The 27,069-nt window shown below is 61.2% G+C and overlaps 1 protein-coding gene across 8 annotated transcripts in view; it reads right to left on the bottom strand.

The window, feature by feature from the left end:
* The window catches only part of NOL4L (nucleolar protein 4 like), a 56,821-nt gene continuing 29,752 nt past the window's right edge, over positions 1-27,069 (bottom strand). For 4 of the 8 annotated variants that reach the window (XM_040576349.1, XM_040576352.1, XM_040576350.1 and 1 more), the window contains 7 exons: positions 15,801-15,942; positions 5,443-5,714; positions 5,021-5,206; positions 4,738-4,929; positions 4,532-4,654; positions 4,091-4,292; positions 1-1,350 (listed from right to left, as the gene is read on the bottom strand). In XM_040576349.1, the coding sequence (XP_040432283.1) occupies positions 1,151-1,350; positions 4,091-4,292; positions 4,532-4,654; positions 4,738-4,929; positions 5,021-5,206; positions 5,443-5,714; positions 15,801-15,942 (1,317 nt within the window). In that variant the 3' untranslated portion in view covers positions 1-1,150. Of the gene's footprint in view, positions 1,351-4,090; positions 4,293-4,531; positions 4,655-4,737; positions 4,930-5,020; positions 5,207-5,442; positions 5,715-15,800; positions 15,943-16,247; positions 16,572-19,141; positions 20,627-21,520; positions 21,822-22,015; positions 22,170-27,069 lie in introns of those variants that run through there. The other 4 variants (XM_040576354.1, XM_040576355.1, XM_040576356.1 and 1 more) reach the window with 4 other exon arrangements.

The following is a 27,069-nucleotide window of genomic DNA, read 5'->3' on the forward strand; positions in this document are numbered from 1 at the left end:
TTTCTAAATAGTTTATTCTCTTGTTGCAACCCCCAGTGTCGGTTTCACACAGACTTTTGAGCACAGCCTCCCTCGCCGAGGAGCGCGGCGCGAGCGTGGTCAGCGCACGCTGGGCCAGCGGCGGCACCCCGGCGGGACGGAGCGCGGCGCCGTCGGTCCTTGGCTGCTGGTTTGGTCCCGGGCTCCTCCGTGCTGTCCTGTCCGCTTGTCTGCCACGCTTACAGTCACAGAGCCAGCTCGGGAGTCCTGGAAAAAGCCCACAATGGAGTGTGAGGTAGAATACAGATGGTGAACGCGAGACAGTGTTTCTCAGGTGCTTCCTTCCTTCCTTCTCTGATCTGCAATGACTTAAAAGAGCGCGAGACGTCCTTCTAGCCGGTCTGCTGAGCTTGCCGAGTCTCTGCAGGAGATTGAGCCCCCACTGCTGCTGCTACACGGGGCTGCTTAGCGCAAAGGTCTAAGCAGGACGCTCCCTCCGTTGGTCAGCTTCCACCTGCGCTTACCGGGGGCTGAGCAACCTACAAGCGCGAGGGCTGGATGGCAAACTCGCACCCTGTGGGACAAGGGCTCCCCAGAGAAACAGGCATAGCTGCCTGGAAATTAGTAGTGTAGTGATATGGAATGTGTTATTTCACAGGAATAAATTCCTTCTGATCAGACAGACAAAAAACTGGCAATCTGTACAAACTCAAAAGAATCCATTTTCAGAAAAATAAATTACTAAGGGGAGAGGAGGGTCCATTTCTCAATAAATATGTGATTCAGCTCACCTAAGACTTGGAAATTATCTGGGGACGGGATTCTAACATTTGGGTCCACAAAGGTTATTCTAAATACATCTGCAGCCCCAAACCTCCCCAGGCTCCCTTCTGCCCTTGAAAGTCCCACATCCTTCCAAGCCGCAGGTTTGGCTTCTGGTCAGCTGGACGCACGTGTGGTGGTACGGTTCAAAAATGTGTCCTTGTGCCTGAAGTCCCAGGTGCTTGGAGTGTAAAAGAAAACAGGTCTTTTGGATTCCACCTTCTAAAACTACATGTACCCACTGCTTCACGGGAGGACGATGGTGGTCCTGAGCAGGACACTGCTGGGAGCCTCTTTCTAGCAGGTATAAATTGTCTTCTTGACAGAGGAGCGATGCAGACACGAGGAGTCAGTTCTGCTGTAAAATGAGGTTTTCCAGTTCATCTGCAGATCGGAGCAGAAACGCCGCAGACTCCCGGTAGCCGGCGATCAGCTGCCGCACCGCGCTGATCTCCGTGGGGCTGAGCTGGGCAGCCTGCATTCCCCTGCTGGTGCTGTTGGACGGGGCCGTGCTGGAGGCTCCCCCTTTCATGCTGAGATCAGTCGGACCTGCCAAGGAGAAGCGAGAGGGAAGCTCAGGACGAGGCAGCAGGTCCCCAGCCGGACCCCGCAGCGAGCCCCCGCGCCGCAGCGCTGAGCTTGGAGCCGAGCACAGGTAAGCAGCTGCCTCGCCACCAGCCGCGAGGGAAGGGACTTTTGAGTCAACATTACAAAAATTACTTCCTGCAGTCTGCCTCATCTGCTCTGCCGAAAGGGAGGGTTCGTGACCGCCGCCTGCCAGCCCCGAGCTGCCAGGTGCCGAACCTGCGCTGCCTGCCAGGGACGTCCCTGCCCCTGCTCAAACCGATCCTCCAGTCTCTGGTTTTTCCCCTGCACGTGACAAGTCACATCCTGCCCAGGGTGCGTTTCCCTGTTTTATTGTTGGGTAACTGCGGCCCACTGGAGCCTGGGGGCACTGGCCAAGAGGAGCCGCTGCGCAGGCTGCTGGCTCGGGCTGCCCGGACACACGGCGTGGCGGGGGGGCTGGATGTGCTCACTGGGCTGTACACGTCTCTGGCTTAGTCCATAAATGAAATGGAGTCCTGCAAAACTTATGGCCTGCTTCATGGGCAGGGGTAATTTGTTCTCTGAAGTGTTTCTCTGCTCTACCTCCAGCGTGCCAGTGGCTTCCAGCCACGCGGGCTTCTGCCTGCGGGGGGGGACGGGACGCTACCGCCGGCCCCAGCTGCAGAACCGCCCCCACACCCCAGACCTTCAGCCTGCACAGAGCCACACAACGACCGAGTTCACCAAGAGCTGGGCAACGTCTTCCAGTCGCTGCTTCAGCTGTGTGCACGTCGGTGTGCACGAGCACATGCACACATTTGCAGCCCAGTTTTGGTGGCTGCACTGGGTAGGCTTTGGCAGCAAAGCTGGTGCACAGCTCGAGGAGCGACACGTCCAGGTGAAAGCAAGGAGGAAACCGCATTTCTTTTTGCGTTGAACCGAGAGAGTCCAAACGAGGTGCAAGAACCACAGAATCAGCCAAACACTAAGAGAGCAGGGGAAAGGGGCGTCCTACACACGCGGCTGCAGTCGGGGCGAGGGAGAAGAGAGAGCTGGAGCCTGGGGGTAAGGAGAGGGCCCCGAACTCATCCCCCAGCCATGAGCCGGAGCTGCTGGAGCAGTTGGAGCTGCTGCAGAAAGGCTTTAGGAGAACCAAGCTCCAGCTGCGCAGACCGGCCGCTGCCCAGGCACAGCAGTGTGCAGAGGGGTGCAGGAGGAGCTGGGGACACCAGGAGGGCCCCGGGGGGAGCAGCAGCAGGGAGGTGAGCACCAGGAAAAGCAGCGTTGGAGCTGCAAGAGGTGAGGGAGGAGCAGAGCGAGCGGAGGCCTTCCGCAGCAGGCTCAGCAGTGCTGAGAAGGGAGCGCGGGTGAAGGGGAGGAGGCTGCCAGGCGAAAGCAATCTCACTGGACGGAAAAGGCAGCAGGAAAATGAGCCCGTGACACCCCCCCCAGCTCACCGAGGAGGAAGGCGCTGGGAGGGAGGGAAGTGGGTTTGAGCAAGAATCGCCTTCGGTGGGGGATGGAGGGAGGAGGCAGCCCAGGGGCAGCAGCCCCCTGCGGGCTCCATCCTGACCCGTGCCAGGGCAGCGTGCTCGCACGGCGCTTGTCAAGCGCTTGAGCAAAGGAAGAAAAAAATAGGGAAGCAGAGGTTGAAAAATCCATTAAAAAGAAGCAAATTTGCTGATGTCTGCTATAAACGGAGCCTGTTTGCTCCTGCTGGGGCTCTCGGTGGGACGTGGCTGCAGCTGTTTGCCATCTCCTGTCAAGGGCCCGCTCGGTGTCCGTGCCCAGCAAGAGGAGGGCGGCTGGGCCAGGGCTGTGTGTGCTGGGCTGGAGGGGACCCGTAGCTGCCGCCACGGCAGCCACAAGGATTAGGTCTCAGCAGCTGGAGGCCAGGGTGGGATCTTTATTCAGGGTTAAGAAGCATTAGGAAGGGATGATAAGAGTTAATCCCAGACAGGCATCTCTCAGGACTCCGGAAATCACATCCCTCCAAATCCTCCCTCCATCAAGGAGGGCAGGGGCAGGAAGCCGGGGTGCATGGGGTGGGTGAAGGCAGAGCAGGGCTGGGAGAGACCGCCCGAGGTGGCCAGCAGGGCTGCTCGTGGCGATGGGGCCGTATGGCAGGCTGGGGGGCGAGCAAAGCCAAAGGGCTGCTGCCCAGGGAGCTTCACTTTGCCCGTTCCCATTCCCATCGTGCTTCCACACGTGCCCTGCTCCAGCCCAGGCTGCTCCACTCTGCTCACTTGCTCACGGCTAAGCCGGCCCCACATGCCTTGCCTGCTTTCTCCTACAGCTTTCTCGCCTTGCAGCATCCGTTCTGTTTCCCCAGCTGCTTTTGCCACGCAGCCCCTCGCTGTCCTGATCTGCAGCCAGAGCTGGCTGTGCCCCAAACTGCACCGGCCCCGGCCCCATCCCCAAGAGCAGGCGATGAAGGCTGGGGAGGGAACGGCTCATACCAGCAATGAGATCAGGGCGGTGATAGGCACTCGCTCTGTTAATTATTAATAGCTGGTAGAGATTCTCTTTTTTTTTAAGTGACACTCCTTCACTCCACCAGTTCCACCTAGACTGTCCTTCCAAGTTCACGTCAACAATTAACCGCTTGCTAACGAGGCGAGCTGAACCGTGGGGCAGAGCCCTCCATGGGCTGCTGAGACAGAGGGGCTTTTTGGAGAGGCTCTGCGGGAGCAGGGCTGGGCCGGGGCCGAGGCTGGGTGCTGGGGGGCTGGGGGCCACTCACCGTTACTGTGGTTCCCTGTCTGGAGCGGCGCGGGTGGCTGCAGGCTGCCTCCCAGGGACCCGTAGCCACGGTAGCTGTAGTTCAGGCTTCCATTGATGTAGACGGGGTCTTGGGAGTAGGACGAGGCTGGCAGTGAATAGGAGGAGTGGGTGATGGCTGTGGAGTCTCTGGAGTGCTGCTTGTCTAGAGCGATCGGCTCATCCTGCACAGGGAAGCAGAGGCTGGCTGCAGCGAGGCCGGCCTCCTGCAGCAGGAGGCCGCGAGGGCTGACGCGTGGCCGGGACGAAGCGGGGCTCCCCGCCCTAGCACGCGCCGCAGCTCCCCGCTCTGCAGCCCCGTGACTTCGAGGAAGGCTTTTGAAAACGCTTTGCCAACTCGCTCGAAGTCCTCCCGCTCTCCCCTCCTGCCCCGTCTCGCGCCCTCCTGCCGCGAGCACGGTACCTGGGAGGTCTGGTAGATCTCCAGCCGCATCCTCTTGGCTGCTTTCCGCGTCTCGCTCTCACAGGCGGCGGCCAGGATGTTCTCGGCCATGGCTGAGGTCAGGTGCGGCGGCGTGGGCCTGGTCTGCGGAGACACAAGGGGAGAGCCGTGCTCAGGCCCCGCCGCCAGGCCCCCGCGGCGAGGCGGGACGCGGGGCGGCCGCTCACCATCTCCATGCCGTTCTTCTTCATGCGGCGGCAGGACTTGAGGTACGTGCGGATGCGCTTGCGAGCCCGCTCCTGGAACTCTGGGAACTGCCGGCTGCAGGACTCGATGATGGCCTGGATCTTCTCTTTGGGCTGCTTGGAGATGGGAACCATCCGGTCCAGGTTCTCGTCCACGAAAAGGCGCACGAACATCTGCAGAGCACAAAGACACGAGGTGGGAACGCTGAACCAGCGCAAGGCGGGCTCACTAACCCTAACCCCGTCCCCGCGGTGCCGTCCTTACGTTGAAGGCCTTTAGCCTCTCCGGGTCCATCCCTTCCGAGTCATTTATCTTATCGTTGTCCTCGTGGTCATCGTGGTCGTCGTCATCTTCATCGGCCGTGGGGGCCCTGCCGACGGTCAGGTCCTCGGGGCAGCCGCTGACTTCGGTCTTGATGGAGTCGTAGCTGCCGGAGCTGTACGGAGGGGACTGCGAGGAAACGGGGGTTACCGTGGGCACCTCGCACCGCCCCGCAGGCGCAGCCGTGGGACGGGCAGCTCAAAATCCTTTTCCTTGGCTCGATGTTGCTGTTCCCCTTCCTCATGTCCCAGCCTCCCCCTCGCAGCCCAGCCCGCGAGCACCACGTGCGGCCGCGTGCGCTCGCTCCCCGCATGCTGTGCCCCGCGCGGGGGATTGGGACCGCGCAGCCCAGCCCAGCCCCGTACCTCTGCCGTGGTCTTCACCGCGTACTTGACCCTGCTGCGCAGCCCGTCGGTGCTGCAGCTGTCCGACTGGTAGGAGGGGGTGACATGGGCAGGCGTCAGCTTGTCGCAGAGGTTGATGGGCTGGTCGTCGGCGGAGGCGGTGAAGTCCATGGGGGCCGCGGTGCCATTGCCGTTCATTTCGGGGAAGGCGCTGTCGCCCTGCGTGCTGCTGGAGGTGGAGGGGTTCAGGGTGGAGGAGCCATTCCCGCTGCAGCTCTCTGACGAGGAGTCATCTGCAAGGAGAGACGCACGGTCACCCCGGGGATGCCCTAGGGCCACGGCCCCGAGGCGGCAGCCCCGGCCCCCCACCATGTTCCCCTCCCAGCCCGGCTGCACGTACAGCACGGCCGCGGTGCTGCTCGGAGAGGGCTGGCCTCGCTGCGAGGTGCTCAGGGACAGACGGCAGAGCCAGCTCCGGACTCTCGCAGGCAGCAGCCGGAGGCTGTAGGGCCATCGCTTTACGGCTCCGCTGCCTCGTTCCTCAGAGCCACCGGACACTGCCGCTCCCTGCACCCTCTGCACCGCGGCCAGCTGTCCCCCTGTCCCCCTGTCCCTCTGTCCCTCTGGAGGTGTCAGTCCCACCGTCTGCACCTCCGCCCGGGGCCACGGCGCGCGGGCTTGAATAAGAACTTTGGAATTTGGTCCTTTTAGGTTTCTGTTTGCATTGCAGGGAGGAGAAAGGGGCATTTCCTCTCCCCGCCTGGGTCCCTTGCCTCCGAAGGCTTTCACAAGGGGTGCACCTGGCACAGTTTGGGACCCGGCGCGGGAGGGATGAGATGAACTCCAGCACCCAGGGAGCCGCAGCGAGGACCTGCCCCTTGTGTGTGAGCGCAGGATCACCTGGGGAGGAAAAAGTGGGCTCGTGCAGCCTGCAAGCGGCTTTGGGAGCTTTGTAAACAGCCTGCAGACCCCTTGGCAAGGCTCCTCGGGCATGCTGCTGGAGGATGGGGGCAGGGGGCTTCCACACACATCCTGCCTGTCCCTCCCAGCTCAGTACCAACTGACCACGACCCACCCAACGTACAAGATCTCCTTCCCTGCCCACGTCCCCGTGCCCCCAGCACCAATCACGCACCGACCGCAGCCCCCTTTGGGGCTCTCTCGTCCCCTTGTGCCGTGCCCCTCCCGGGCTCAGCCCCCCCGGGGCCACCAGGGCGGCCGCTCCCATCCCTCCCTGCCCTCCCTCTTCCCGCTGCTGCTTTTCCAAATGCAAAGCTGTGCTGGCAGCCACGGCCTCCCCACAGAGCCCCATTGCCCATGCAAAACATCGCCCTCGCCGCACCCCGCGGGCCCAGCCCCGGCGGCACCACGCACCCTCCCCTGCCCCAACCCCGCTTTCTCTTTCTCCGTCCGGTCACACACCCGGGTCTTTGACTGTCCACAGCCTCCCATGTTTGTGCTGCTCTGCCTGGCTGCAGCAGAGCCCATCCCTGTCCCCGTCCCTGTCCCCATCCCCGTCCCCATCCCCTGTGCTGCCAGCAGCCCCACGCCCACCAAGGAGCCCGACCCCAGGCCAGGGAGGACGTCTTCAAACCCCGCTCAGCCCCTGCCCCTGCCCCCCCCCCCCCCTCGCTGCAGTAAATCCTTTATTTCATTAGGTGCCTCCGCGAGAGGGAAAGGGCGAAGCACGTGGGGAGCCGCTTCCTGTGCAAGTGTGCGCCGAGCTGCGAACAAAGAAGCTGCAGCCGGTGACAAGCAGATGGCGGTCCCTGGTCCCTGGTCCCCAATCCCTGGTCCCCAATCCTTGGTCCCCAGCCCCAGGTTCGGGCTGTGGGGTGGCCCCGGCCCCGTGCCGCCAGCTGCCGGCACATGGGCTCAGAGTCCAAAGGTGTGCGGGCGCGGGGCAGAGGGACGGTGCCCGGCTGCTGCCACCCTCCTCCTCCTCCTTCTCCCACCCCCCCGGCCAGCATCTGCAGGGAACTTTAATGAGAGGCTGCAGCGAACTTTCCTGTGACCCCTGCGGAGGCTGCAGCAGCGCAGGACTTTGTATCCCTTAAAATAAACAGACTTGAGGACGCTCAGGCATCCGAACAGTCCGTGGGGGCCGGCCAGGGCCATGCGTGTCCCGAACCGCCCCAGCACAGGCACGAGCGCTCCCTGCTCCAAGACTGCTCCATCCCCTGCAAGCCCCCGAATTAAAACAGCCCCGCTCGAGTTCCCTGTCCCTTTCCCTTCCCTGACCCACTCATGGTCTGGGAGCAGGCAGAAACCCTGGCTCCTGGCTGAGGCAAGCGCAGGCTCCACGCCCCCGGCACCCTCCATGCCCGTGGCCCCGTGGGGTGCTGCAGCCCGGCCCATGGCACGAGCACGATGCCGGAGGTGCTGCCAGCTGCCGCCCGGGGCTGAGGGCATGGAAGGTGCCCGCAGGCTTTGCTCCGCAGCCGGCAGCAAGGCTGCCAGCCCCAGCTTAGCTCCCCCACGTTCTCCCGGCTGCTCCACACCCGAGCCCCGTGCCCCGTGCACGCATGGGGCAGGCACGTGGGCTTGTGGCCAAACCCAGCACGGACTCCGTGTCCTCGACTGGCCGCGGCTCTGCCTCCCCCCATCCCATCCGGCTGGGGCTGGGCACTGCACAGGATCCATCAGCACTGCAGCTGGTGTGGGCGCAGGATCCATGCCAGCTTGGGGCAGGTGGCAGGGGCACAGAGGGCTGGTGGAGGCTGAGCCTCGTCCCTCCCCCTGCTCTCCTCCCAGGGCTCAGAGGGAGGCTCCGGCCTCATCCTGCGATGCTTCTCGGAGGGATTAAGGAGCATTATTGCCGTGCACAGAGGCACGAGCTGCACACCAGGCCCCATCGCCAGCCCGGGCACAGCCACAGCAACCACACGGCCGATCAGTGTCGATGGCAGGGACCTCCCGTCAGCTCCCTGGAGCACCCCGGCAGCCCCCCGCACGGCACCCAGCACAGAGACCCCCAACGGGCAGGGGGCACAGAGGGAGGCAGCACCTGGGAGAAGAGTTCGCAGCGCTCTGAGCATCCCCACTCTGATGTGAGCATCCCTGCCCTGCCCCGGGCATCCTCAGACTGCCCTGCCCACCCCTCCAGCCTCCCCGTAGCCCCCAGCTCAGCCCCGTTGGCATCGCTGGTCCCGCGCCGGCTGCTCACACCGGGCAGGGTGCAGGGGGAGGCACGGCCCTCCTCCCGGCTTCCGATGTCTCGGGGTTGCCTTTGTGTTGCACAAAACACGCACAGCAGCTGCAAACCAGGTTTCTAGCCAGTCCCACCGCGTTTACAAACCTTGGCTTTGCTACAGACAAAAAATATTGAAAACAAACACGAAGTGGTGTTAAGGAGCCCGTTCAGGTGGAATACAGAAATGAAATGGGAATCGAACATAAGGGACCAGCACCTACTGCAAGAACAATTTCGTTTAAACCGAGGATGAATGGGCGTAAATAGCGAGGTCTGTAAACCCACTAGCTACAGATAATTTTCTTAATTCTTCACTTTTATGGGTTACGCTCTCCCAGAAGCTCTGTTTGTAGAACGGTGGATTAATCTCAGTCTTGTGGGCAGAGAAACGGCTGCAAATCCAGATTGCCGAGGACCATGGATCAGAACGGGAATGGCTTCAGCCAGCTTAAAACCAGGGAAACCCTCGGGAGGGAGCACCGGGGCAGCTCCGGCCCACGGCCAGCAGCGAGCGGTGCCCTGGGGGGGCTGGATTCAGACCCACCCCCCCCTGCATGGGTGCTGAGACCGGACTTGGGTGCTGGGCCCAGGGCTCGCTTGGCCACAGTGGATGCTGTCGGAGAGCCCGGCCCTGCGCCTGGCCCCACGCACCCTCCGCTGGGGACGTGGCATCTGCAGGACCGCGAGCAGGGGTGAGGGAGGGCTGCGCTCCCAGACACCGCCGCCGCTGAGACACGCACACCAAACTTCTGCGATTTGGGAGCTTTGCTGCAAACTCCCAGAGCGCGCCCAAAATACACAGATAAATAGCAGGGCTCCGCGAGCAGCAGGAGAGCAAAGCCAGGCTGTGCAGCCATGAATATATTCATTATCAACCAGCACGAGTCTCGTGAGCTCTCTGCTCGCGGCTGGAGTTTGGCTGAGCGAGGAGCCCCTCTAATGAGGATAATTGGAAGCCCCTCTGCTCCACCCCCACGACCTAATTGAAGCAGATGGAACTGTAAAAACAATGTCACTTCGAGCTGGTTTGATCTTTCAGTTGGGAAGCGAAATATTTCATTCCCCAATCGAACCTCCGGAGCCGGGGCTCTGCGGGCTGGGGGATGGAGGCGGAGGAGCCCCTGAAAGCCGGGCGCGTGGATGGGCGCAGGGGCCGGGGTGGAAGCACCCTCGGCACGGGATCCCCGCTCCCTTCTGCCACGGCCACGCCAGCGCCAGCACCGCGAGGGGCGAGGGTGAGCGGCGGCTGCGGAGCGGGGAGGCAGCGCCGGGTCTATTGTGGCCTCCGTCCCTCCCCGGCTGCGCCAATCCCAGGGAAGCGTCGAAGCAAAATGGCTTCTTGGGTAGTGGTGATGGGGGAGGAGGGGATCAGTCACTTATTAAATGAATTAATCAGGGCTCAGCGTTTTCATTTTGAAGAGGCTTCTGGATTATCCTTGATTTCTGTGACACTGGATTTGCAGAGATCAGGAGGGGAAGGGGAGATTTCCAACACCTGCTCCCCGGGAGATTTTACGGCAGGGAAGTGGTTGGGTTTAACATCTATGTCAGCGAGGGCCACCGCGCTGCTGTCCAAAGGCAGAATTAAAGATGAATGGGGCAAATTGTTCCTCCTCCTGTCACATCTCCAGAGCGAAGACAAAACCTCTTTTGACTTGGAAAACAATGAGCTTATGTAAGAGCCAGCGGCCCACGGAAACCTCGCCGCAGCCCCGCACCGCCACGGCGGGGCAGGGGCCACCGAACCCCCGGCCGGGACCGGGACCAGGACAGGGGACTCAGCCCTTGCCCACCCGCCCATGGCCGGCACTGGGAGCACTGGGGTCCCGGGGAGCCCCCTGCTCCCCGCACTGCCCAGCTGTGCCCACCCATGCCCATGGTGGTGGCAGAGGTGGCCGTGCCCAGAGCCGTGTCACCCGCACGGGCTGGAGCTTCGCATCCAGCCTGCAAACGACTGTCAAAAGTGTTCAAAGCATCCCACAGACGTCTGACTGTAACAACAGCCAGGAAGATGAAAAGTGCCATAAATTATTCACTCACAAAAGAGACGAGAAGGGGGAAGAAGGGGAGGAGGAAAGCCTGCGAGGAAGGGATACTTAATACAAATTAGAGAGACGGAGTGGGAAAGGGGGCCTCACGGGGGGCCACTGCTGGGCAGGAGCACAGCTTTCATCAGGCACAAGCGGGTGGCGTTCCAGGGCCTCAGCACCCAAGGGCAGGGTGCTGAGAGGCCAGAGGGGACGTCTGCTTTCTCCAGGTCCTGCCCGGCTGATTTCCTCCAAGACGCAAAAAAGAAAAAAAGAAACATCGATGGGAGATGCGGAGAAGTGGGGCTGGCCAGCATCCAGTTAAGACACTGTATTTCCTGTCTTCCTTCGTTATACAAACCTCGTTAGGTCCCAGACGAAACCTCCATCCTCCGCCCGCCCTCCCGGAGCCCCCGGCGAGCCGGACACCTGGCACGGCTGGGCACGGAGCACGGCCGCAGGCGGGCCTGGCCAGACAAGGCAGCGCTGTGCGGCCGCGGTCCCTCCCCGGCACCCCCGGTGTCCCCCGGTGCCGTCTCCCGCGGCCAGAGGGAGCGGCCACACGGCGGGGGGCCTCGCGACAGACATCTTCCCTCGCACCGCAGCTGCAGGAGGCCTCGTGGCTTGGATTTCCCTTGTCCCTGCTGCCAGGATGGTGGCAGTGGGTAAGGGATTCGGAGCACCCTGTTTAGCCAAGGCATGTTCTGAGGGGTCGCCCCGCTGCCCCCGCTTGCTGGGCAGGCTGGGGATGCTCAGATTCAGGGATGGAGGTGGGGACACAAGGATCAGAGGCGCCCAGCTCAGCGCTGCTGGGTTTGCACCCAGGATAAACAAAACGATGAGTGCTCAACCTGGAGGCAGGCGCAGGGAGCCTGGCGTCCCGTTCAGCTCCAAGGGTGGGTGAAGCTGGGGTCTCTCAGCACCCATGCTGCGTTCCTCAGGCTCCAGAAGCGGCTGGAACAAGGGTGCCTGCTGTTGGAGGGGGCCTTTGATCCCTCCCGATCAACAGAAGTGCCCTGGGGAGAGGTGAGGGCACAGCGAGCCACCAGCCCCATATGGCCCAGGCAGGGCAGAGGGGGGAGGATGGCCCTGCGTGGTGCCTCCTTGCCCCAAGCTGGGGTCTCTAAGTGAAGTCCCACACTGGTGCAGGAAGCCCTGAAAAGTGAGAATTTGGCAGCCTGGGAAAAGCACAGACAGATCCGGTCAGGGCCTGCTGAATCCCTGCAGCGAGCGCCCTGTGGTTGAGCCGTTGGGGTGGCTGTGGCATGGGGCAGGCCGAGCTCAGCGTGCAGGCACTGCCCAGCTTCTGGCGAGCGTTTTTCCAGAGGCTCGCTCCTCTCCCCAGAAATCTCTCTGCTGTGTCAGTACCGCAGGGAACCTGGAGATGTGCAGAGAGTCAGAGGCACCTTGGGAAATGACGGTGCTGCGACCAGGAGCCACGGCACGTGTGCGGTGCCAGAAGAGGTGGGATAGTTTGTGCTGCCCCTGCCATTCCCCAGGTGTCCTGAGGAGCCACAAGCACCCCCGCTCCCCGGGACACCATCCAGAAATAACGCCCGCATGCACATCCCCATGGCTTCTCCTCGAAGCGCTCCCGGGGGACGTCCCCGGCACCCAGGAGCCTTCCCGAGGGCTGCCCTGCCGAGCGTGCGCATTCACAGCTAAGCAGGTTAAGAAGGTCCTTTCTCCAAGGTCTGGATTAGCGCATGCTGCTCCAGGCAGACCAGACTCAGCAGGGACGCTGCCAGGCACCAAGGACGGCGTGCAGGGACCTCACCCAGAGCGATCTGTCGCAGGGCAGTGCCACGGAGCAGCCCCATGCCCGCAGGGAGGCAGAACCAGCGCTGGGGAGCCAGCCTGCCTGCTCAGAAGGACGGGGGCGAGGGGCAGCCCCTTCCCCTGGCTTCCCAACCCCAGCTGCCCACGCCTGAAGCCAGCTTAGGCAGGGCAGCGCCTGATGCCCGGGACTTTGGGGAGGGTGACGGGTGTGGGGTCAGCGCAACGCCGCCGCTTTCGGGGGCGTTTTGCTCCCAACGCATGCTGGCTCCCACGGCCACGTCCCTCCAGGATGTCCTGCACAATGGCTCAGCTCCAGCAGCAAAAAGTTGATGTTGATCTTGCTGCTGCTCTGGGTATCCACCGGCTTCCTGCGGGGCACGTATGCTGTGAGTAACATCCTATGGGGAAGGGATGTTGCAGGGAGCTTCACGTTTTCCATGCTGGGGCCCGCAGGATGAGTAACAAAGGAAAATGGAAGGAGCAAGTGTGTGCCTGTGCCGGCGGCGCTGCTCAGGGCTGTCTGACCCTGCGTCCCACCGTGTCCCTGCATCCTGCTGTGCATCTCCGTGTCCTGCAACGCGTCCCTGGGTTCTTACACCCTGCGGTGTGTCCCTACGTCCACACGTCCCAACACGAGCCCCATCTCTGCAGCTGATGCTCTCCCGACAGTGTCTTCTGCTATCCCTTACCTCCCGAAGCCATTAGCTCCTATTTGTTCTCCCCGCTGCTCCAAAGCCTGACGCTGTTTGCAGCGTGGTTATACCGGGCCAAGGTTTCTGGGCACGCAGACAAAATAAGGCGTTGGCTTCTGTCCGAGCTGCTTTTTAGCTCTCTGAAGATTTAGCAGATACCTGTGTATCAAAGCGTGGGACAACCGTTTCCTGCTCTCACGCCTTTCTGGATTTCATGCGGCTGTGCTTGTGTGTCATATGAGAGTACGCTCTTTGCAGCCCTCTAGAAGACCTGAAGTTGGTGCTTCAGTACTCCAAACAAGGCTTTTTTTAAACAAGCGTGTCAGATGATACTGCTGTCCAAACAGGCAACTCTTCATTAAAAGTCTATACTTTAGGAAGCCTTTCACAGAAAACACACTCCAGGCACCCTTCCCGGTGAACGACGGCAGACGGGAGCAGCTCAGAACCTGAGAAGGATTTTCAGGGGAAGGAGACCAAGCACAAAGTACTCTGAACAGAGCCCTTGTGCCACCACGGCTTGTGCCCTCCGTGCGGTGCCTCTTGGACAGTTTACAAGTGCTGGTTGCTGACACTGGTTTCCCTGGGAGTCTTGCACGTGGACAGCCCAAGTAAGCCAGCATGAACAAGGGAAAACACGTTTGCTTCTTTAAAAAGACTTCTCATGGGCCATGAGAAGAGGAAACTGAAGAGTGCTCCACATTTTAATTCATATACATTCACTTCCTCACGCCAGTAATTCACCTTTCCCTTCGCGACACGAGGCCCCTCTCCACGCTGTGCTCCTCTCCTCCAGCCCGGTGCCCTCCAGGTCCCCCCCTTGGCACTTCCCTCGCCCGGGCCACGGCGTCGCCTTCGCAGCCTCTCGCGGGCTGCAGCCCCCTGGGAGCGGTGCTTCGATACAGGGGCCGATCGAGGCCTTCCACCCCAGCAGTGCTGGGCTGAATTTTGCAGCTCCAGCACTGGACACCAGCCATGGATCCTCACCACAGTGACAAAACTGGGCTCCTCTCATTCGGCCCCACACACCCCCTTAAGGAGGACAGCCTGATGGAAACCCCAGTGTTGGGCTTCTACTGGAAGGGCCTCATTAGTAACCCCGGACTCAGCTTGCTTACCCTGACTCCCCCACTTCTGACATGCTGAGTCTACCTCTTTTAGCCTTTTTCCAGTTCGCTTCCATTCCTCACAAAAGGAAGGAGCTATTTGTCCTTCATCACTCACAACTGAACCTTACAAGAGAAACCAGAGGAGCCAAGAAGGGCCCCAAAGAGTACACCTGCTTTTGAAGAAAAATCACAGGGCATGAAAAATTGGACGCATTTCCTAAGAGGGCAGAGAAAGGATTTAGCTTGAGTGAGAATATCTTGATTTGCCTAAATACGTGAGTCCCTTATTAAATTACTCTCCTGGTGAATAATAGTGTTGAGCAAAGGGTTCAAAACCGTGTCATTCTAGATTGTAAATGAGACTTGGAAATACAGTGGTGAGGGATAAGCCGCAAGCCTGAAATGTCCTGGCAGGAGAACAGCAAAGTTCAGGGGATATGGAGAGACCTGGAAAGGCCACGGGTAAGAGAGGCCGTGGTGCTCGAGGCTCTGCCATGGGAGCCCTGCCCGCAGCCTGGCCCGGAGCGCCCGGAGCGGTGCGAGCACCCAAGTGCCCTCCCGGCACCGTGGGCACAGCCCTGGCACAGCCTTGCCGGGCAGGGCACTGCAGCACCGGACAGTATCACATCCCCACTGAGGCTCCTGGATGGTTTTAAAATTAGCAGCTTCTCCAAAGTGCAGCTTTGCAATAGGAACTGGGTGCCATGGTGCACCGGACTAATGAACGGAGCACCCCCGTCACATTGCCTCTGGCCACACAGAGCCACCCCAGGGAGATCCGTGGGTATGAAAGCCCTTTCCTTCTTGGGGGTTCCCTGTCCCCTTTCGTAGAGCTCCCCCCCACAGCCCGGGCTGCCCCCAGTCCCTTCCTGCCGTCCCAGCAGCATCTGAGACGTGGATAAGAGATTCAACCTCCTGAGCACAGGCTGAGAGGCAGTCCAAGCACCAAACGCGTGCAAGCATCACGGAGATGAACTCTGACCTGAACTCGTACTTCTACCACTTATTTACTCGAGCATTTCTTTAAACCAGCTCGCTTCACAGAAGTCACACAACACAACTTCGTACCGAAGGCTGCCTCCCACCCATCCCACGTGCAGCACCTCCAGCCCCTTCCAACCGCCTGCCCAAAGCGAGGAGACGCCCTGCGGCCACCCCGCAGCCTCGTTGCGGCCGGTTCCTGCAGAGGACACATTTCTTGCCTGGGGACCACACATGCTGCCCACAGGGCAACTTCCCAGGCACGGGCAGCTGCGGCCAGTACCGCAAAGGGCTGGTCTCCTCCCTGCGGCAGGCCGAGGACTAAGGGGTCTCCTCGCCACACCTGGGGAACGCCAGCACCCGGTGCAGGAGGAGCTGGGGCCATGTCCCCGCACAGGGACCCTCAGCTCGGAGCTGGGGTGGGCCCCGGCTGACAGCAACCTGGAGGTGAACGGGAAGGCTTTGAAGCCTGTGCTGATATGAAATCCATCCTACAGGTGGGACACCTGATCAGAAAGGCCTGGTTAATGTTTAATAAGTCACAAAAACATCCTGAGCGAGAGACGCCGAGCTCTTCCCGCCCGCCGCGGGCACTCACCGTCCTCCTGGCCGTGCAGGTTCTGCGGGCTGCGCATGCTCTCGTCCTGGCTGGGGCTCAGGCTGGAGTTCAGGTGCTGGTCAGCTGAGATCCATGTGGAGTCGTTCATATCAAAGTCCTCGCTGCTCACCGATGTCTCATCCTAGGGGCAAGCAGGAAAGGGTTAACGCGCCGAGCTATTTTCTTTCCTCCATTCTCCAGCTCTAGCATCTCCTGACCGCACGCCCTCCTAAAAGCCATTCGGCCCGCAGCTCCTGCACCCCACGGAAACTTGCCGGCCCCGAGCCCTGGCGAGCAGCCCCGGGGTAGGTGGTTTTCCCAGCGGAGAACGCCCCAGCTCTGCTTCCTGCCTGAAGACGTGCCTGAGCAATGGCACTGTCTCTAATTGAGGACAATTAGAAAGAGCTCGCATCCTGTAGGAGCGGATGGCTGAGCCCTGGAGTTTACCCTTTAATCTCCATCCACACCAGCATGTTTCTGGCAAGCGAGCGGCATGTGGGAGCTGGGGCCAGGGCGCAGCTCCATTAAAACGGCTCCGTAAAACATCGCAGACTTTCCCCGAGACCAAATCATCTGCTGCAGGGGAGCGTCTGGAGGGGTAGCCGGGGATGGTGCCATCGGTCCCCATGGCCCCCAGCTGCCCGATGCTGCAGAAAAGGCCCCTGGAGGGAAGGGGGTTGTGTTAGCAAAGGGAGGACCCCGAGGCTGGGTGGCTGAGGCTCCTCCAGGCTGGAGGCTGGAGGCCAGCACTGGCAGAGGGGCTGCGGTGGCCCCTGCCCGCCCCGGGAGGCACCGCCTGGGGCAGGAGAGCCCTGCCAACCCCGGCAGCGGCTTCCCGGCGGCATAGATTGCATTCCTCTCTCCCACTCCTGCTGCTGAAAGGACATTTTCTCTCTCCCTTCTGGCTAACCTTTACAGTACTTCGAGACACAGCCCTTGGATCGCTTCCAGAGCCGGAAAGGTCAGCCGCAGGATTTCAAAACCATCACCATCCAGGCAGTGCTGAGATCCTGAATGAGAGGAGGGGCCGGGGGAGCTCCCCGAGCCGAGCCCTCCGAGCCGAGCACGCCGCTTCGCAGGAAGCAGATGCGCGTCCCCGTATCCCCACGGCCCCGCCGGCAATTCCTTTATCTGCCTTCCTCTCCCCAGCCGCCCTCCCAAAATAACGGACGGAGACCGCATCCAGGGCTGCGGGGTGGAGGGGAACACCAAAAATGTTTCCAGAAGCGCTTTCAACCGCGCTTTCCTTTGATTGAAGTATTTCAAAGGCTTGTAAATGCTCAGCTCCTTTTCTTTCCTTCCCCTCGTCCTGAGATAACATACACCACCCGCTCCCTTTCCGTGTAAGAAGCAATTGGCAAGAACCCCTCCAACGTAAGGCTGCGCCTCATAAAAACTGCCCTGTCTGGCTGCCTCTGGCTGACAGTTTTTATTGTGAACAAATAAATGTCTTTAAAGACAGGTTTGTGCTTTTCCTCCCGCTCCCGGTCCCTGCAGACACATCTGCTGGCCCGAGGCAGGAGCTGCAGGCGCTGGCTCGCGCCACCCCCAGCCTCCCGGGGAGTTTCCTGGAATTTACGGCTCAGCTGCCCACTGCCCCGGGACCGGGGTGCCCGCACACACCGCACCCACATGCAAGGGGCCCCCGGTGCAGAGCCTGCACTTGCATGGGGCTCGAGCAGGGCAGGTGGTGCTGGGAGGGCACTGGGACACGTTGGAAGGGCAGTGGGACACGCTGGGAGGCACTGGGAGGCGCTGGGAGGCACTGGGAGGCACGCTGCTGCTGGCACACTGAGCTGCTGCCCCAGCCAGGAAGCAATCCTGCCTCTCCGCAAACTCCATCTTGCACATACAGGAGAGGAGCGCACAGGTCTCCCTGCTGCACGCCTTCTATAGTCCCGTTATTGCACGCATTTACAGGGAGCCAGCCACCCTACTATCTGGCCTTCTGCACAAGGCTTACCCAAGATTACTGTCGGAGCTTAAGAGACAAACACAAATGCCAAGGTCCCTGCTGCCCACAGCCTAACACCTGGCAGCTGGAGGGTGAGGAGCCCTGGGAGCGACCAGAAGGTTTTCGGACAGTGCCTGGCTCAGGCGTAACTTCGCAGGGCTCGCGTTGCAGAGGATGCCCAGCCTCAGCACCCGAACGTAGCCCAGGAGGCATCACGCTCTGCACGCATTCACACGGGTCAGAAAATCAGAGCCACGAAGATGCCTTGCATGCACATGCTATGTAAAGTGCTTTACAAATGTGTACAATTCTCTCGAGGTGCAACAACATTAGCCTATTATTAGAAATACCCTGGGTATCAAAGCAGAAACTGATAAGCCATAAATGACTCAAGACAAACAAGGCCGCCGCACATTCTCAGGTCCACGCTCCAGCCACCAGCAGGGAGCATGCTGCTGATGCGGGACCCTGCCCAGCCATCCCATCCCCGTGTCCCCGGTGTCACCCTCTGCTTTCAGCCAAGGCCGCCTGCTTTTCAGCACTCATACCCTCATTCAAAACACAACCGGGATAAACCTCCCCGGCAGCACACGGGTCCGGGAGCAGAGCGCACCCCAAGCGATGCCCAGCTAACGCTGCCGGTGATGCTGCGGCGAGCAACTCGACAGGGTCCCAGCAGCGACCAGCCCGAGCCAGGGGTGTGAGCTGCTGGAGGAGCCCCTCTGCTTGGCACCAAGAGACGGGGCCCTGGGAGCTCCTTGCGCCTCTGCATCTCTTCCCTGAACAGAGCGGGGCTGCAGCCCAGGGAGCTGCTCTGCTGCACACCCTGGCAGCCCCAGCTGTGGCTCCGGCAACCAGTGTGCCCCTGCACCCACCTCGTCGCTGCCAGCGGGGCCACCAGCAGCCACCGGCACGCTCTCTCCTCACAACACCCATCGGGGCTGGACAGCCGGGCTTTGTGACCTCCTCTGCTGCCCATCCATGCCAGCAGTGACTCCCAGCACTGCCCTGCAGCCGCCAGCCAGACCCCGGGGCTGCGGCACAGCTTCCCGGCACCAAAGCACCCAGCCCCGGGATCAAAACACCTGGCAGGGCGGGCAGCTCCGAATTTCATCCAAAAGCCAGTAACCTGGCTGAACACCGAGACTCACAGCAGGCTCCGCTGTCCAGGCAAACAAGGAAGCGTTTCTGAACAGTAGCAACAGCTACAACTCGGAGCAATACGGTAAATCTAATCTACCCTTCCACCCTCTTTTGGCTTGCGAGTCAGGCAGCTCATTCTTTTTCCTCTCTGGGTTCTCAGGAGAATTCTCTCTGCTAATTTCTTCTTTCCTGTAAACAAACTTCAAATGAAACTTTCATTAGAAAACAGAACACAATCCATTACCAGCACCTGTCTCAGGACTGGCCGCCTCGTCCCCAGTTCCACGCCACTGGTGGCACAGAGGGGAGTGATAGTGCCTGCCCTGCTCCGCCGGCCCGCAGTCCCTCCTCAAACCCGAGCATTGTGGCCGCTGCCCTCCTCCTTCCTGCTTTGCCCAGCTCTCCAGAGAGATCTCCTCACCCCGCAGTAAAGTCCCATCGCTTTGTTTCCAACGTTCAAGGGACCGAGCGATCAAGGGTCAGGCAGTGTGCGTGCAGCTCCTCTTTTGAAAGGGGAAGTCGGATCCTGCTGGTGCGTTCACAAGCCCCACCCAAACATCGGAGCAGGACTCCAGGCACCGCGCAGGGTTTGGAAAAACAACATCCCTGCTCCTCTCCTTATCTACAGTCCAATATTCACAGCTGCTTTGCAGACACTCGCAGCCAATGTTTTCCAACTGGCAAAGGCAGACACTCGCATGTGCAGAACGAACGCTCGGCGTTTCTGTCCCACTTTTCATTCACGAATCTTCAGGCACCGTGTGTGCACTCATCTGCTGAGGCTCTCAACTTTCCTCCGCGTTGGGAAAGTATTCTTCCCGTTACCGAGCCAAAAGCCCGGGGTCCCGACGGCTGCACGGGCTGGTGCAAGAAGGCAGCAGGCTGGTGGTAGGTCCGGGAGCAGGAGCGAGACCTCCGCACTGTGACGCTTTAATTGCTAGACAACGTTTCTCCACCAGCAGCTCTCCTTGGAGAAAAACCTCCCGTAGCGCGGGCTGAACAGGGCAGGGGGGAGCTGCTCTTCTAACCGTATCTCGTAAATAAATGCAAGGCTATCGGTAACCTGCTTATTTTACAGCCTGGCTCAGTTTCTCAGGGACTGCCCTGCAAGCGTCTCTCCAGTCCTTTACACGCCGTGCCTTACGCTAAATATTCCAGGCTCCGGTTCTGAGGATAGTTTATTTTCTCTTTTCAAGGCCTTTCATTTTAAAACACGTCCTTTCAAGCCGCAGCCTCCTGTCCCAGTCGGATTTCCTTCCGTGGAGCAGGAACCGAGGCCGTGCGCCACGCAACCCCTCGGCGGGCAGCCTCGCTCAGCTTCCCACCAGCGGCAGCGGTGTTTTTAGAAGCAACAAAAGGCAACGCGTGACCGCCGGGCCCGTCACCACCGCACCTCGGTGCCAGCCGCGACCCGCCGGCCCCGCCGGGGCACGCAGCTCCCACCGCCAGCCCACGCGGCAGCGCGGCGCTCGGCAAGGAGCTATCAGGAAGGTGGCCTCATCTCCGTCTCAGCAACTGTTTAAACCCGGCCCTCTGAGCATGCCAAGAAGGTATTGAACCAGATTTGACCCTAACTTAACCAGTTCAGCGCAGAGAAAGGCTCACTAATGGAAGACAAACCACTCCGGGTCAAAGATGCGTACTGCAGCCACAAATGCTGTAGTGGTCGTTGCTTCGGGGAGCCCGAGGAGCCCCGAAGCGCAGCCGAGCACGCTCGGCCGTGGCGGCAGCGATCCGTGGCCGCGCTGCCCACTCGTGTGCGCGATCCACGCGCCAAACAAAATATCCCGGGCGCTCTTTGTCAGGTTACGTGCGTCCTCACCGAGGGCAATTCCTGCTGATTTGTACGGGACATGGCAACAATGAGTGTTTGTTACTTCCCAAAAACGGGTCAACGGGTGAGCCGCAACGTGAACAACAAATGGAAGGGGAAGGGAGGATCGCTGCCTCCCCCCCCCTCCCCCTTCCGAGTCCTCTTCTGGGAAAATCACCCCGAGGAGAGGCCCCGCGGCCAGCAAGCGGCAGGATGCCGCCCGCGGCCGCCCGGGCAGGGGGCGAGGGCTGCGGCTGCCCCTTCCCCGGCTGCCGCCCGCGGGCCGGGCCGGGCCGGGCCGTGCCGCGCTCCTGCTGTTCAGCGGGGAGGTGCTGAACGCCGGGGTCGGTGCGCGGGGAGGGAGCCGGGCACGGCGGCGGCTCTGTCCCTGTCCTGCCCCTGCCCCTGCCCCCGTCCTGCCCCTGCCCGTGCTCTGCCCCTGCCCGTGCTCTGCCCATGCCCTGCCCCGGGCAGCCGTCGCCCGGCGCTGGGGTCCCGGTGCTCGCCCCACCGGACGCGCCCCGCTGCCGGGCGCAAGGCGGGGACCCCGCGGCGCCGCCTCCTCGCCAGGACCCTGCCGGGAACGAAAGGGCACCGGCGTCCTCCGCGCAGCCGGGGCAGCCACGGCCGGAGCCCGGCGGGGGCTTGGGGACGTCGGGGGACGCGGAGCCGCCGTCGGGACCCGAGCTCCTCGCTCCCGGCCCGGCCTCGCCCGGGCCCCGCGGGGAAGCGGGGACGGATCGCGGCGCAAAGCCGCCGGCAGCCGGGGCTCGGCGTGCGGCGGGGATTGACACGTAAGTAGGGCTTTACCTCGAGGGAGGAGGAGGCTATTTCCAGCACAATCCCCGCCCGGGGCCGGGGCCGGGGCCGGGGCCGGGGCCGGGGCCGGGGCCGGGGCCGGGGGAGCGGCGCGGCGATGGCGACGGCGGCGCGGGGCCGGTGCCCGGGAATTAATGGGGCCGGAGCGCTCCCGCCGCCGCCTCCTCCCACTTTCTTCTGGGCTTTTGTGCTCTTCCGGGGAAGGGGGAGCGCGGGGAAGGACGCGCTAACCTTAACCCTTCCTCGCAGCCCCGCCGAGCCGCAACTTCCCGGGGAAGCGGGGCGGCGCGGCCGCTCCCCCCGGCCTCCTCCTCCTCCTCCTCCTCCTCCTCCTCCTCCTCCTCCTCCTCCCGGCCCCGGAGTTGGGGAACGGCCCCACCGCCGGGCCCCCGCCCCCGCCCCGCCCGCCCCCCGCCGCCGCCCGCAGCCCCCGCGCATCCCCCGGGGAGGGGGGTCCGGGGAGGGGGATCCGGGGGGGGCGCCTACCTGGAGCGGGGCCGGGGCCCTGCCGGCCTGCGCCAGCCCGGCGGCGCGGCTCGGTGCGCGGGGCGGGGAGGGACGGAGGGACGGAGGGAGGGGGCCCGGGCTGGCGGCGCTCCGGAGAGGCTGACAGCCAGCTGCTGCCCGGGGAGAGGGGCCGGCGCTGCGGAGCGCGTCACTCCCGGCTCCCGGGGGGGCGGGCGGGAGGGGGGGGGGGGGGGGTTGGACGGGGAGGCGAGGGGGGGGTGCGAGCGGGGGCCCCGGCGGCCGCGGGCGGAGGGGGCGGAGGCGGCGGGGGAAGGGGAGCGGGGCCGCGGGGGGCGGGCGCAGCGGGCCGGGCGCGGCGGGGGGCGCGGGGAGCCGCGCCTGGAAGAGCACATTGTGGAGGGCCGGGGAGGGCCCTTCCTCCGGGAGGAAGAGACAATGTCCAGGGCCGGGCGCCTGCTGGAGAGCCGCGAGAATGCACGGCTCGGCTCGGCACGGCACGGCACCGCCGGGGGGGCTGCACCCCGCTCGGCACCGCACGGCCCCAGGGACCCGCACCCCGGCCGGGGCCGCTCGGCTCAGCCCCGGGGTTTGTCCGCGCCGGGACCCCGGGGAGCGGGGCCGCCCTCGGCAGTGCCCGGGGGGTCGGGGCCGGCGCCCCCCCGCCTCGCGGCCGGCAGCCCGGTGGGCGCACGGTGCCCAAGCCCCCGCCTGCCGCCCCCGCCGAATCCTTTTGTTCCGGCCGCACGGGAGGGGAGCGGACGGGGGCCCCGCTCCGCGCCCCCGTGGCCGCCTCGAAGCGTTACAGCCGCTCCTCGGGCAGCCCCCGGCAGCCCCCGTCCGCAGCACGGTGCCCGGAGCCCCGGGGGTGCCGCGGGCAGCGAGCGGTGCCCGGCCGCCCCGTCCAGGCAGGGCCCCGGTGGCGGCGGCCGCTGACCCTCGGCTGCCCGGGGCTGCCCCGGGGGGCAACAGCGGCCCGGACCCGGGCCCCTCTGCCCGCCGGTAACGGCTCCGGGGAAATTCCCACCAGACGAGCCGAGTGTAACGGATTCGACGGCGGAGCCTGCCCCCGCCGTAACCCCCCCGCTACCGGGTCCGCCTGGGGGGCGCCAGGCACGACCCGCACCGCCGGGCCGGGAGGCGCAAGGGGCACGGCCGGGCTCCGGCTCCTCCAGCTCTGGGCCGGGGGCTGGAGGGTGAAAGCGGGGCCCTGGGGGTCCCCTGGGGGTCCCCTGGGCTCCCACGGGAGGCGGAACACGGGGGGGCAGCGGCTGCAGCCTCCAGCCCAGGCATGCCCCACGCTCCTTCCAGCTCGATGGCTGCTGCTCCTCCCTGGAGCTAAAATAAAATCGTGACCATTTAAGGTGAACAGGAGACTCGTGGACTTCGGCGGAGCGGGCTTTTAACCCCTTCCCATTGCCGGGCTTTGTTTATTCCTTGCGCTCCCTTCGGCTTCGAGCTGGACCAGCACAAAGCCGTTCGGGAGCGGAGGTCCTCGCGGGACCGAGGCGGCTGCGCTGTCGTGCAGAGGAGCACAAAATAGCAAGGGTGCGAGTTTAAAGCGCAGTCACCATTCCGTGCTGCCTCCCCATGTGGACACTCTTATTTTATACTAAGTGCCTTTGTGTGGGCTATGTTAATCCACTTTGGAAATGGATTAACCTAAATTTCACATCGGCAAACTTAGTGCCGAGCAGACGCGTCCACACAGGGAGCGAGGGTGGAAACGCAATTCCGCGAGAGCTGCTGGACAGGAGCCTTTCCCCATGCAGGCTGGAGGTCCTGACCCCAAATGGGGTCACCGCCGCTACAAGTGGGGTCATGAGCCCGACAGAAATGCGATTGTTTGTGCCAGCACTCGGGGTCACGAGGCTGGCAGAAGCGGGGCTCACCGGCGGAAGCGGGGCTGCCCCCAGGAGGAGCTGGGAGAGCTCTGGAGGGCGGCATGTGGAGTTGCCTGCTGGTGGGCGTTTTTCTGATTCAAACTATCTAGGGGGAAATAACTGGCAATTAGATATAGAATCAGTAATAATAATTTATCAAGTTGTCAAGAACAGGGGTAAGTGCCTTATGGGATTAAGTTTAAAAAAAACAACACATAATAAAACCAGTACTACTGTTATTATTTTATATATATAATACACATCAAATATATTATTTATAAGTCGCTTCCTTCCCTCTCTGTGTGTTCATTACTTCTGATCCCTGCAAACCCTTTCTCATGGACACGGACCTACCCGTGTGGAAAACTTGGGCTCCCTGTCAGGCAGCGCTTGCCCAGGCAGGTCACTGCCAATGCCACCACAGCCTGAGCTCGAGGTCTTGACAAGAACCATGCCCCGAGTCTGTAACTGCCCACGCGTCGCGCAGCTTATCCCAATATCAGATAATAACGCCTTAAGGTACTAATCTGCCATCTTTTCCCAAGGCAAGGCTCCATAGGCAGCACCAGGGCTGCTGCCAAATCCAGGAGTAAGCTACCTTTCGAAAACTTTGTAGGAGCTTAATGGAAGTTACATTGCTGATGAGTGTGGGCACAGTGATCTAGTGGTGAGAGCAAGGACTGCACAATGCAGGATCCGGCTATCATGCCAGAGGAGTCACTGACTCATGGGCGACCTTGTGCAAGTCACTTGATGTTCTTGTGCCTCTGGAAAGTAGGTTAAATAACAAACGGGACCTCCACGTTTGATGCTCTGTGAGCATCACACACTAATAGATAATAAGCATCAAAAATGCAAATCTGCCACGAGTGAGGCCCATAAGGAGAGCGAGGCAAGAGGGGCAGCGCTGTAAAAGCAGAGAGCAGCTGGAGGAGGGCCACCGTCACGTGGCAGGAGGAGACACAACTTTTATCAAGGCTGTATTTTAAGTTATCTGGCATCCAGAGCAGAGTCGGGAAAAAAAGGAGAGTAAAGATTTGGGAAACTTTATTACAGACCAGATTTGTTGTGGGCTGAGGGCTGTATTCCCACCTCTTCTTGGTCGCTCCTTCTGTAGAAGTAACAGTTGTTAGCATCTGGCATATGCATGAATAAAACTGCCTTTTTCTTTTTTTTTTTTTTCCTCAGAAGCCAAGACCAAGAGATGGAGAGGAAATACAGCATACTTCAGGGGGTACACCAATCACTGCCAAATAAAGAGGCAAGAAAGGAGTAGTTTCTGTGGATGTAATTTGCTTTCCCTGGAGCACAGGGAAGTGGGTGTTTGAAGGGCCGGGGTACCAGCAGCCAAGCGTGATCCAATCTCCCCTAACACTGTTTGTCAAAGCATTAACACATGGCACCAGCAGGAATGTCTGCATTGTGTTAAAAATTGAGACCAACCCTCACAGCTTACCTCTTAGACACCCCAACCAGAACTGAGTCAATGGAAACGTAACCAACACTAACCATTCTTAGCCATCCTGTTTTTTCAGCATCCATCTTTGTGAGTCCTCTGGCTCCTCAGAGATGCACACGCTCATTTTGTGCAGGCAAGCCTCATGATGGGGGACTTAAGAGCCTGTGCAACCAAGCAAGGTGCAAGCCTGCCTGTGCAGGTTTAACAGGAGCAGAAACACAAGCAAGTACATGATTCAAGGTTACAAAGCTGAACCACACAGCTTCATCTTCTATAATAACGGAAATCATTAATAATAGTTCACGCTCTCAAAGTAGTTGCCATCCGAGCTCTCGAAGAGCTTTATTAGTGAGCGAGACCTCAGAAGTCTCTCTAAGGTACTAGCCCCCTTTTAAACGGAGAAGGCAATTAAGAAGCAGCCATTTGTGTGACTCGATCAAAGTCAACACGCAGCACGTCAGCAACCGGCTTTGTGAGGTGATGCAGAGCCCCCGGTGCGACCTCTCACGGCTGTGGGAAACCCGAACGAGATCCGTGGGACTGTTCCACGGGAGCTCAGTCAGGAAGCACAGACACTGAACGCTCTCGTAACCCTGCGTGGCCTTGCCACGCTGCCCCCGTGGAAATGCCTCAGAGCCCCCTTTGCGGGATCCGAACCAAAACCTGGTCTCCAGTTCTGCTGGAAGAAGCTGCCCGTGATGCTTGTCGCCACACAGGGAGTGGGCAGCATCTCTCCTCACAAAACACGGGACATAGTTGGAAGAAACGGTGAATTCAAGAAAGACGATGCGATCTCTGGCCCTATTCGCTCAGTATTCTCAGAAACAGGCTACGGCAACGAGGCTGCCGCAGGCCGCTCGTCCAGGAGGGCCCAGGCCATGACCAGGCCCAGCACAGAGACACAGAACCGGCGGGGCCACCGCGGGGCCAGGCGGCCCCGGAGCTGCATGGCCGAGGGACCGGCACTGCTCCTCCAACACACAACTGCCAGCGAGGAAAGGGGAGCAGCAGCACGCAGCCGCTAAACACGCCTGGGCAGTGCAGGAGGACAAAGTATGGTGAGCATCGCCAGAATCTGGCAGTGCCGCTTGATTTAACGCCTCCTTTCTTACAGAAAATTACGTGGTTTGCCTTGTAACTGCCAAGAGTCAGGGCCTTGGCATCACACCTCGTGTGGAAGATGGAAGCTGCGGTGGCAGAATTTACCCCAGCCAGCCCAGGGTCTGCTCTCAAATTGTATTGCTTGCATCAAGTGTTGCGTTGAGCACGTACAAAGCTTACCTGTAATGCAGCTACACTGGGAAAAATACTGTAAGATCCACAGAACTGGAAATAAACATCAGATGTTTTTACCAGCTGGGAACCTCATGGTTAATTCCAATAACAAAAATGAGCTGACCTTCACTGAAAGCAAGCCATTCACAGAAGTTTGAAACCAGGCTAAATGGTTTGATCATCTGACCTCCCGCATCTCATGAGCCATTAAGGCCAAGGATAAAAGTTTTGCTAAACTGTCTTTGTCAGTTAAGAGGGTGAAGGGAAGCAGCAAATGTACGGAATGCTGTTATGATGGCTGGGCCCGCCTCCCCTGCTTCTGCCTGGACAAAGTCTGTCATTTAGGGCAAAATTTAAATTTATTGGCCAAAGCCCACTCCTGCCAGTAGAAGCTGCATCTCCACTAGAGGGCTTTTTTGCTGATGCAGATCTATGATCAAGCCTTTATTGCATAAATT

Source organism: Cygnus olor, chromosome 16 (genome assembly GCF_009769625.2).
Source record: "Cygnus olor isolate bCygOlo1 chromosome 16, bCygOlo1.pri.v2, whole genome shotgun sequence".
In the NCBI taxonomy this organism is placed as follows: Eukaryota; Metazoa; Chordata; class Aves; order Anseriformes; family Anatidae; genus Cygnus; species Cygnus olor.